The sequence below is a fragment of the Stegodyphus dumicola genome, chromosome 2, assembly GCF_044657685.1.
Source record: "Stegodyphus dumicola isolate Sdum_Otavi_A_Nest chromosome 2, ASM4465768v1".
NCBI lineage: Eukaryota > Metazoa > Arthropoda > Arachnida > Araneae > Eresidae > Stegodyphus > Stegodyphus dumicola.
The window spans coordinates 79,169,419-79,181,863 of record NC_140769.1 but is presented as its reverse complement, the minus strand read 5'-3'; the positions used below and the strand labels follow the sequence as shown (position 1 = coordinate 79,181,863).

The following is a 12,445-nucleotide window of genomic DNA, read 5'->3' as shown; positions in this document are numbered from 1 at the left end:
CCTTTGTGTAGAGTTTAAAGTTTTACTAAAAAAATGCCAAAGGATGGCCATTTTGCATGAGAACCGCACCTACGGCATAGTCCGACGCATCTGCTGCAATTTCCAGGTTTTCGTCCCCTTCCGGGAATTTCAAAACAGGGGCATTGATGAGTGCTTCTTGTAACCTTTCAAATGCATTATTTGCTTCTGCTGTCCACTTAAATTTACTTTTCTTTCTTTTAATTACTAACAACGGTTCAACAATGTTCGCAAAATCTTTTATGAACGACCGATAATAAGAACATAACCCAAGGAAAGAAGAAAGTTTCTTGGCGGTGTTGGGAGGTGGGAAATTCTTGATGGCTTTTATTTTTGAATCCTGAGTTTCTATACCCTTTTGCGAAATTTTATACCCCAGATATTTAAGTTCTTTAGTCGCGAACTTGCATTTTGATGCGTCAATTGTAAGACCGGCCTCTTTTAATAATTTAAAAACCTCTTCTAAATCTTTAATATGTTGTTCCAACGTACTACTCGTTATAATTATATCATCTAGATAGATTAAAGTCGATTTTCCTAGGACAGGCTTTAGTATAATGTCCATAGCTCTCTGGAATGTTGACGGGGCCCCACACAACCCAAAGGGATTGCGTAAAAATGCATAAGTGCCCGATTTTGTGATAAACGCGGTTTTATGTATGTCTTCGGGTCTCATAGCTATTTGATAGTAGCCCCAGACGTTAAGTCCAACGTAGTCATGTATCTCGTAGACTTAATCTTTTTAATAATTTCCTCTATAATCGGCAAAGGGTAAACTGGGAACTTAATAACACTATTAAGCTTTCTGTAATCGATAGCAAACCTGCAAACCCTTTTATCCGGAGGAGGGAACTCATTCTTTTTCCTACATAGTACGACTGGACTCGCGTACTCACTATTTATGGGTGTTATTATCTGGTTCTTCAACATTTCCTGAATGTGTTCTTCGATAATTTGTTCTTTCTGTTTATCATACCGGTAAGGTTTAGTCGTACAGGGTTTGTCGGCAGTTGACTGTATATCATGCGTAACAATTTGACAATTACCAGGCCGTTCTGAAAACAAGTTCGAAAAAGTACTCACCGCTTGCTGGATGGCTTGACTTTCATGGTCATTCAAATGGCTAAGGTCGACTTGCGGTTGTTCCACTGGTTCCACCACCCTCCGGTCCATCTCCAGCACAATAGAACTGTCCTGAAAATTAAGTTTGGCCCTCGCGGCCCTTAAAAACTCCATACCTAAAATAAGTGGATTTTGCAAATTTTTACTACAAAAATTAATACTTTAAGGCTTTCATCCTTTACCTGTATTTGTAATGATAATTTCCCAATACATTGACAAGTTTTTCCTTGCGCTGCTATGATTTCTGTGTTTTATTTTTAAATAATCGTAACCTATTAAATTTTCTCCCCTGTATCGATAAGGGCTTCTACTGGTACATTGCCAACCAGGACTTGTATAATCGGTAATTGTGAGTTCTTTACCACGACCTTTTTTTCGAAACTTCCGGGGTCTGGACCCTCACTTTTACAGGCCCCTCTACTCGTTTAAAGCTTTCCTTTCAACTTCTGCCTTCTGGGTACGCGGACGGTTGTTTTCAAATTTCCTTTTTGGGCCTTGACCTTCGAGCTTCGATGAGTTAGTTTGATAGCTCTTTCCCCCATAAGAGCGATTTGTGTTTCTGGTCTGTTCATTTGAGGATTGCCTTCGGAGACCTTGAGAATACGATGCCCCTCTAGCTTTTCCCGCTATTCTGCGATTTTGGAACTTGACCGCCAACTCGAAGAGTTCCTGCAAGGTGCTTGGGTTTCGAATTTCGACGTAATCTTGGACAGCAGGTAGCAATCTTGGTAAGATTATTTCAATAATCTCCGCGTCGGGTTTCTTCCCTTACAGCATGTTTATCAGCTTAACTTTTCGCAGAATGAAGTCTTTCAAATCTTCTATATAGCCCCGTTCACATGCAACGCTCCTTCGCACAGCTGCCGTTAGCAAGGGGAGAAAAAGGAGACATGAAAGAGTTTCGTCTTTAGGACCCATTCATGCCCCGTTCACATGCAACGCTCCTTCGCACAGCTGCCGTTAGCAAGGGGAGAAAAAGGAGACATGAAAGAGTTTCGTCTTTAGGACCCGTTCAGAAGACCACCGTCTTCCTTCCCCTTTACACCTAAAGCCTCTATGAACAATCACGTCTCCGAATTGGCAGATTTCTAATACTGTTCACACATTTTTAAAGTGGTTTACTGTTGTTAATTTTGTAATTTGTACTTTCGTAACTGATACCTGAACTTTCGTAATGGTTCCTGAAAAATATATGCTTTTTAATTATTATTATTATTTTATTTATTTATAAGCTGTTATTTAGTTCACTCTTGGTGCTTGTCGCTATGGTTAAAAGATGGTAATGAATTTTTAAACTGCTTCCCGATATGACATAGAACTCAAACTTTGTACATACACTGCTTGTGGATGTGGTGTCACGCTTTTGATTTTTAGAGGATTAGATTTTTTTTCAAATTTAAAGTTGAAACTACTTTTTGCAAATATTAACAAATAAACTGAGAATCTCAGAATATTATAGTTTGCACCATAACACACTGTGAAAGAAAAAAAATTAAATGAAATTTTTAGCGTAATTTTTTTTAAAAATATTTTGGGAGAATTTTTGAAAATCGTTCATATTTTTAGACTTTTTGACGCCCATTAATTTTAAAATTTCATATCTAAAAATATATCGGTTACAAACTTCCGACATTTTCACAGTTTATAAAACAAACTTTTCGCATTAAAAAAAATGATAAAGGAAATTAAATGGATGATTTTGTACTTTTTTGAAAGATATGCAATGAAGCAGAATGGAAAATATTGGTTCTTCTTGGGCATCAGTTCGAAACATCGGTTTCAAAGTAATAATCTCATTATACCACACTATTTTTATGACATTATTTACGCTATATAAGTTGTTATTGTTACCAGTTGTTAGTTCAGCGTGAGATTGGAGATATTTCTGAGTTAACTTTCTCTTAAGATGCGTTTTGCATTCCGTTGTGTTTAACGTTCTTTAGATTGAAGCATAACTACTGATTATACTTAGTGATATGCTAAACACTTGTACGAGTATTTCTGTGGAAAATTCCAGAACTTTGAAGTGTTTATGTTGATAAAATAAAATTAATTAAGCTATCATCGGATTTGAGTGCAATGACAACTATTAAAAACTATTATCAATCTATTACAAACCCGTACGCACGCAGCAATATTATAAGTAATTAATGTATTAAAATTGTTTTGAACGTGTTTTACAAAACAAAAACAGGTAAAGAAAAATTCTGCTTGCGTATTTGAGTTTTTGCAATTTTTCTGGCCACATAAGGTTTTAAAAAAAGGATTGTAATTTATGTTTATATTTACCAATTGAATAAATAGCGCTAGGTTTGATTTATATACATATGTGTATATTGAAAGTCAGTAATAAAATTTTAAAGATTTGAAATGATTAAATGTCTATTTAGACAGTTTGAATTCTTTAAACTGCAAATGCAAACTGAGAAACTTTTGCACTTTTTCCAATAAATCCTTTTACTCCTAAAACATATACAGGTATGGATTAAATTTTTTATTATTTTTACTGCTTATATAAAATTATATACTTTATAGAAACAAGGATGGATTTTGCAAAATACTTTCGGAAAAAATTATTTGAAATGAAAATGTGACTGAGATCATATTTGTTTTAAAGATTTTAGATAAAAGTGTATTTTTCCCCCTTCAGAAACTAATTCATTAATTGCAAAATCATTCCTTGAAGTTATTAAGAACACTCTAATAAATACAATAAAAAACTGGGGGGGAGACATTGAAAATTGTAGGAGAAGAAAGACATTTTAATCGTAAAATTTTTCTTCAAAAATTTAAATTAAAAAAAATGCTAGCAAAAACTTTTTTTCAGCTCAAAATTATTTTGTCTCACAAAACCATTTAATAAAATTCATAATTATTAAATGGATGATTCATAATTATTAAGTAGATGAAAATGCTTAAATTTAAAAAAAAAATCATTCAAAAGGTACCGAGTCCCTTTTTGCGTTGAAGCCGATATGCACTTGTTTTAACTTTAGTTTTAATTTGAACGATATTTTTGGATTACTAGCATCAGATAAACCTTGTCTGTATTTGCCTATAATTTCCGTATCTTGTACAGTTCTGTCTAATTTTGGGGGGGATGCTATCACATCCCCAGACATCTATCAGCGCGATTGTTTCGCTGACAGTCCAGCGAGCAGTAACTAAAATTAAGTGAACCGCGCAGTATAGTACGGGAAATCTCCCCATTTGCCCTGCTCCCGAGAGGTAAGAAACATTCAACCAAGTTCTGCCTCCAATTCGGCGAGGCAGTTAATGCTTGTCCCATGTGAACGGGACACGTTGGAAGAACCGGTTTTCGCTACCGGTCGAATCTGCTCTTGTGAACGGGGCTTCAGAAGACCACAGTCTTCCTTCCCCTTTACACCTAAAGCCTCTGTGAACAATCACGTCTCCGATTTGGCAGATTTCTAATACTGTTTACACATTTTTAACGTGGTTTACTGTTGTTAATTTTGTAATCTGTACTTTCGCAACTGGTACCTGAACTTTCGTAATGGTTCCTGAAAAATATATGCTTTTTAATTATTATTATTATTATTTTATAAGCTGTTATTTAGTTCATTCTTGGTGCTTGTCGCTATGGTTTAAAGATGGTAATGGATTTTTAAACTGCTTCCCGATAAGATATAGAACTCAAACTTTGTACATACACTGCTTGTGGATGTGGTGTCACGCTTTTGATTTTTAGAGGATTAGATTTTTTTTCAAATTTAAAGTTGAAACGACTTTTTGCAAATATTAACAGATAAACTGAGAATCTCATAATATTATAGTTTGCACCATAACACACTGTGAAAGAAAAAAGAAATTAAATGAAATTTTAGCGTAATTTTTTTTTAAATATTTTGGGAGAATTTTTGAAAATCGTTCATATTTTTATACTTTTTGATGCCCATTAATTTTAAAATTTCATATCTAAAAATATATCGGTTACAAACTTCCGACATTTTCAAAGTTTATCAAACAAACTTTTCGCATTTAAAAAAAAATGATAAGGGAAATTAATTGGTTGATTTTGTACTTTTTTGAAAGATATGCAATGAAGCAGAATGGAAAATATTAGTTCTTCTTGGGCATCAATTCGAAACATCGGTTTCAAAGTAATAATCTCATTATACCACACTATTTTTATGACATTATTTACGCTATATAAGTTGTTATTGTTACCAGTTGTTAGTTCAGCGTGAGATTGGAGATATTTCTGAGTTAACTTTCTCTTAAGATGCGTTTTGCATTCCGTTGTGTTTAACGTTCTTTAGATTGAAGCATAACTACTGATTATACTTAGTGATATGCTAAACACTTGTACGAGTATTTCTGAATTCCAGAACTTTGAAGTGTTTATGTTGATAAAATAAACTTAATTAAGCTATCATCGGATTTGAGTGCAATGACAATCATTTACGAACTATTATCAATCTATTACAAACCCGTACGCAAGCAGCAATATTATAAGTAATTAATATATTAAAATTGTTTTGAACGTGTTTTACAAAACAAAAACAGGTAAAGAAAAATTCTGCTTTTGCAATTTTTCTGGCCACATAAGGTTTTAAAAAAAGGATTGTAATTTATGTCTATATTTACCAATTGAATAAATAGCACTAGGTTTGATTTATATACATATGTGTATATTGAAATTCAGTAATAAAATTTTAAAGATTTGAAATGATTAAATGTCTATTTAGACAGTTTGAATTCTTTAAAGTGCAAATGCAAACTGAGAAACTTTTGCACTTTTTTCAATAAATCCTTTTACTCCTAAAACATGTACACGTATGGATTAAATTTTTTATTATTTTTACTGCTTATATAAAATTATATACTTTATAGAAACAAGGATGGATTTTGCAAAATACTTTCGGAAAAAATTATTTGAAATGAAAACGTGACTGAGATCATATTTGTTTTAAAGATTTTAGATAAAAGTGTATTTTTTTCTCAGAAACTAATTCATTAATTGCAAAATCATTCCTTGAAGTTATTACGAACACTCTAATAAATACAATAAAAAAACTGGGGGGGAGACATTGAAAATTGTAGGAGAAGAACGACATTTTAATTGTAAAATTTTTCTTCAAAAATTTAAATTAAAAAAAATGCTAGCAAAAACTTTTTTCAGCTTAAAATTATTTTGTTTCACAAAACCATTTAATAATATTCATAATTATTAAATGGATGATTCATAATTATTAAGTAGATGAAAATGCTTAAATTAAAAAAAAAATCATTCAAAAGGTACCGAGTCCCTTTTTGCGTTGAAGCCGATATGCACTTGTTTTAACTTTAGTTTTAATTTGAACGATATTTCTGGATTACCTAGCATCACATAACCTTGTCTGTATTTGCCTATAATTTCCGTATCTTGTACAGTTCTATCTAATTTGGGGGGGATCCCCAGACATCTATCAGCGCGATTGTTTCGCTGACAGTCCAGCGAGCAGTAACTAAAATTAAGTGAACCGCGCAGTATAGTACGGGAAATCTCCCCATTTGCCCTGCTCCCGAGAGGTAAGAAACATTAAACCAAGTTCTACCTCCAATTCGGCGAGGCAGTTAATGCTTGTCCCGTGTGAACGGGACACTTTGGAAGAACCGGTTTTCGCTACCGGTCGAATCTGCTCTTGTGAACGGGGCTTATATTACGTTGATAAAAACTATACAGTTCGGCTTCTAGCTTTGCTCGGTCTTTCACTACGGGGAAGGCCTTTAATAATGATCTTTTGAAATTTTCAAAGGTATATGTTTTGCCTCCGAATTCCCCTAATAAAAATTTACCTATATTCTTCCACCATAGTGAGGCCTGTCCTCTTAGTGCAGACGTGGCAATGGCAACTTTTTGTCTTTCAGGCATAGGGTATAGCTGGAAATGATTTTCTAGGCCTTCTAAAAATATCGCCACCGGATTTTTTCCGTCGAAATTGACGTTTGGCTTGATTGATGCTCTCATCGTCTGAACCAGGTATCCAAATCCTTCTAATTGGTTCGCCATTTCTTGTTGTTGGACTTGTACAGGAGCTTCCATACAGTTTTCGACCATTTCAGTTCGTAAAGTGTTCGGGCGCCAATGTCGTGTTGCGTGGCCCCAACTTGCCCGCAACAGTAGTAGTGATGAACTGGAAATTACACAAACTCTTAAGAAGGGTTTAACTCCCTTTTTATTTCACTTTAGAAGTTACAGATGCGTTCACTTGACGCTCACAAACTACGCCGACCCGGCGGTTAAATAAAAATAGAAAAGTACAACTAAAAATAAATAACAGGATGACTAAATAACGAGGTCACTACCTACGAGGCTCTATAAACGTGACTAACTTAACCGCGTTCTAAGATACAGCTGAGATTTCAGCAAACTTTCTGAATAAAAAGTTGAAAGATTTAACTAACTGCTGAAGTAGGCACACAGGCCGAAACGCGCGGTTCTTAAATTTCTACCTAGCAACCTTCACGCTCGTGAATCAAGAAAGCACATCTACAAACTCGTTTCCCTTCTATTTAACTCAAATTACTCTGCTAAAAATTTGAATACTCTGCACGTTCTACTAAAATTTACATACTCTGGCATTGGCAATTCCAGGGGAAAGTAAAGGCTTGAGAGGAAAGTTATAAAATAAAGAAAATAAATGTTAGTTAAAATAAATATAAACCCTACAGGATAATAGATTAAATCACACCTAAAGCTACTTTAATTAAGTCAATAAAGTTTTAATCTTCAAGTCATACTTAGCTCTACTCGAAAATACCTTACCTTAATTCTGCACAGTAAAATATCATCCGTTTAAAAATTTCTAATTCTAAATTCACTAATAAAATTTACAAGCTTGTTTAATATTCCTTAAATATCCTTACTCTTGAAAGTAAATTTAATCTTATTCCTGCCCCCAAAAATTTTCCTCCCCGTTAAATTCCACTATTTTTACCCTCTTCTTAAGCCACGTTAGCTCTAAGCTCTTCCCTTTAACTCCTCTTCCAAAATTTCTCCGTCTTTCCTACAGTTAATTTATCTCGCGGTTCTTAACGCCTTCAAAAAGTTGCTCCAGTTATTTCCACAGTGAGAAACCCTCGCGGTTCGCCACGGGTGGTTGGAGAACTTTTCTCCTCTAATGAATAGACTGACTCCCCCCTTACGCCTTCATGGAGGTAGGAAAGGTTACTTCCTACCTCCATGTACGCCTTTCGCTCTTCCCTCCCTGGATTCAAGTCATGGAGGTAGGAAAGGAAGGAGGGGCCAATCGACACTAGAAGTGAAGCATTGCTTTGAAGCTTCGGTCACCAGATGCGGTGTTCTTTGTTTACATTCAGAAGCTGGCTTGACAGGATTCTGATAGTATTTCGACACACGACAGTTCCATATAAATCGAAAAAGGGACACTTTCGCATGAAAGAAACATTCATAGTGTGATGGATAATAGCAATTTGTATAGTTTAGTGACATTTACGCGAAAATCACATCTTGGTTATTTTTCGATAACTAACAACAGCGATTTTGATTATGAATTTGTTTTGTAAAATTATAAGCTGTTGCACTACAAAAATATAGATTTTAAGAAAAGTGTTATGCTTAAAGAATGAAAAATACCTTACGGTACATTTAAAATTGTATACGTCTTTCGATACCCTTGATAGAGTATTTGCTACTTTTATTTTATTTTCCAAACGTCAAAATGTTTTAAATAAAACAAATTTTTTTCACATCCATATATTATTGTTGCATATTATTGCAAAAACCATGTATCTGCCTTTGACAAAATAACATAAATATTCATTAAATTATTTATAAATGTATTTGAAATGAAGAATTTATTCACTTATAAACAACTGTGAAAGTACTGTGAAGAAATCTAATTATTAAATGTATCTAATTTATAATAATTATAAATGTTATCTAAATATATAATAACCTTAATATTGAATTGTAAACATAAATTGAAATCCTTTTGACAAATACGTTATAAAACTATTTAAGCAAGAATTGTTCGTATTGGAAAGCAATCTGTTAAAAGGTATTGTAAAGCAAATGCTATGAGATGCGCACTTAAGAACGTAATAAAGAGTTTTGGAATGTGTATTGTTGAAATGAAGGGTAAAAAAAAAATCTGATAAGTATAATTAAAAGAATTATTCCCCTTACATTTAATAATAACTCAGTTACAAGTTTTAAATAATACTTCAAAAAAAAAAAAAAAAAAAAACTTATTTTATTCCCTTTCAGAAATGTTCAGAGAAAGTCAAGTACTATTTAAAGTATTTCGCTAATTCTTAATAATTCTCTAATTTAAAATGAACCGAATAGAGCATTAATTATAAATTGACTTACATTTTTCAATTTAAAAGATGCCTCAGAAGCCAAAAAATCATGTCATATTTAAGAAAGTATTTTAGGAAGAAGCTCTATAAATAGAAAAGAAATAATGCATAATTTTAATATTAATAATACAATAAACTTTGATCTTAATTTTTGTACCAAAACCGAATAAAATCGAATTAGCTTAATTTTTTTTCTAATGTAATTAACGAAAACTTGTGAAAATATTTCATTCAAATTAAACCATTCTGAGAAAACTGTCCTGTGAAAAGTATAGCATTTAATTCCGTTCAGAATGAAATGTTGTTTAAAAATATGTTGTTTTCACATACTTAGGACTCTGAAGTGTTGTAGAAAAAGAAAATATATACATTTATATGTATATTTACGACGTAATTACGAAATATTTACATGCGAACGCGTCAAATCCCATTGAACTCAATGGTAAATGACTCAATGTTTTGGTCAACCACGTAGGGATCGCCGGTGCTTCAGAGCAGGGTACGGGAGAAACTTGTTTAGCGCGACTCCATCTTACTTCCTACCTCCATGATTCAAGTTTAGTCGCAAGACTGCTTCCCCCCCCCCCCGCTGATATAAAAGCCGTAATTGAGAACGATAATTTTTTTTCCCGAAATTACTCCATATTTGAAACGTTTTGCAAGAAATGTATAACAGGTACGAGAAAGAGGAGTAAACTCTTTCTCGTACTACGAACTGAGTGAGTGACTACGAACTGAGAGGTTTTCCTCCTTATAAAAGGAGGAAAACCTCTCAGTTTGTAGTCAGTTATTTTAGTTAGCTTGTTGTTTTATGTTTTAGAGTTTGTTTAGAAAACTGCTCTTGTTGATTGTGGCGAATTCGCGGATTAGCTTTCTTTATCTGTTTTGAATTACCTTCTGTTGAACTTTTGAGTACTTGAAAGATAACTACTGTGAGATATTGTAATACTGAAAGAATATCTGAGGGAATTTAAGCATTTTTATTGTGATAATAATAAAATTTTGTCCATTTTTCATCGGACTTGTGCATGCAATTCAAACGAACCCGTACGCACGCAAGAATAAATAAATAAATTGGAGTGTATTTTTATTTTAATACTAGCTGGGGTATGCGGCTTGGGAGTTGATATGAGATTGTGTCTTAGCTGGAATAAAAGGATAAATTTTAAAATATAAGAGGTAAAATTTTTTTATTGAAAACATATTCTATTTACAATACTTGTTTATAAACAACATTTTTTTGTTTTGTTATCCAGGTTTTTTTTTTTTTTTTTTTTTATATGTACAAGCTTTTCGAATTTCCTACTTGAAAGCAAGCTGACCGTGAGAAAAGCAGGAGTCTTTGAGTTTGATGCCGCAGTGTTTTAAAGTTTGTCCTTGTGCTTTGTTAATTGTAGAACTATAGGCTAATTTCATTCAGCTTTGATAATGTTATTAGATAGCTGTTTGATGACTACCCTTGCTCCATTACATAGTTTTGGTGACATACATACTTACATGTTAACTGATTTTAATAATCTATCTTTAAGATTTTTATTGAGAATTCCACTTACTGTTCTATGTCTTATTAAACTATCTTTTAATTCTGCAAATCCACAGTTACTGCTTAATTTCTTTAAATCTGGCCCACCAGCTGCCGAGCGGTAAAGTCGCTGAGCACTGGTAGTTCGGTCCCAGGTTCGAATCCCGCGAACAATAGCTGCAATAGCGTTTTTGTGGTTTTCCCCATGTGTAACGTGTATACGAGCCAGTTTTCCTTAGAAAGTCCTCCACGAAGGCATCCCTCCCCTTAGGCAGGTAGCCCTAGTTTGCTTTGCCGTAATTAAATAAACCAACCAAATTCTTTAAATCTGTTAAAAAAATTATCAAAGGATTCACCTACATGTTGTGTTCGACAGAAAAATGTGTATCAACACTTTCGTTTGCTTTCGGTATGCAATAATTTTCGAAAGCTTCAATTAATTTGTTAACATCCTTCTTATCTTTTTCACTTAAATTAAAAGTATTAAAATTTTTCAGTGTTTATTCACCAATAATATGCAATAAAATAACTACTTTAATTTCAGGTGATTTATTAATACCACCGGTGATTCACCGGTTTCAGGTGATTTAGTAGTAATATTTAGTAATACCAGACGCTAACATGTAAATCTGCAATTTTTGTTTCCACTTCTTATAATATCTTTAAGGCTATTCGCAAGTGACGCTGTATGGTTCTTTAAACAAGTTTTTTTTATTTATTTTAAAATTATTTTTAAACCTATTACCCGCTGCGGCTGTATAAATTAATGGTAACGCCATTTTATGCCATTTAGGTGTATGAAAGATTTTACAGAAACGCTTTATTCTCATGAAGCTGCGGAAACCTGTAATTGTGATTAATTATTTTTAAAACTTGTTCACTTATTATATAAATTTAAACTTTCAATACTTTTTGTTATTTTACAGATACAGTCTGAAGCCAAATGATGCAATTCTTGCCGAAGAAAAACACATACCTATGTAAGGCAAATTAGCTATACTTTTTCCATGTATAATAAATGTGAGAATTATATAACTCGCATATTGTTTGCCAAATTAAAGCATTTTATATTGTATTATTTCATTATTTGACAAAAATATTTTTAGATGATTTCTGTCGTCTTACAGTGTGCAAAGTTTTTTAAAACTTTTTAAAAAAAATTTATTCATTACGTTTATTTATATTGGCAGTTTTTACTTTCATTATTCAGAAATTGTTTAAAAACACGTGTGTTTATGCGGATAAATTTTTGAAAGTTTCATGTATTAATTGTTTCAAATTAGGGTGCTACTTTGGTAGACGGTTGCAGGGATTTTTTTGGCGATTTACTTTGGCACGGTTTTTACAATCGTCAGCCATCTTGAAAAAGGCTGTTTTTCTGTATCTTACACATAGCAAAGTATTATTCGAAATTTAAAAAAAATTAATATCGTTAAAAATAATGGATTAATT

General features: G+C 32.9%; 1 protein-coding gene across 2 annotated transcripts in view; it reads left to right on the top strand.

Annotated features, from left to right (window-relative positions):
- Window positions 1–12,445, top strand: part of Adk2 (Adenosine kinase 2) — a 212,525-nt gene that overhangs the window by 95,879 nt on the left and 104,201 nt on the right. For both annotated transcript variants that reach the window (XM_085810799.1, XM_085810800.1), the window contains exon 3: window positions 11,920–11,973. In XM_085810799.1, coding sequence (XP_085666925.1) covers window positions 11,920–11,973 — 54 coding nt within the window. The remainder of the gene's footprint in view (window positions 1–11,919; window positions 11,974–12,445) is intronic.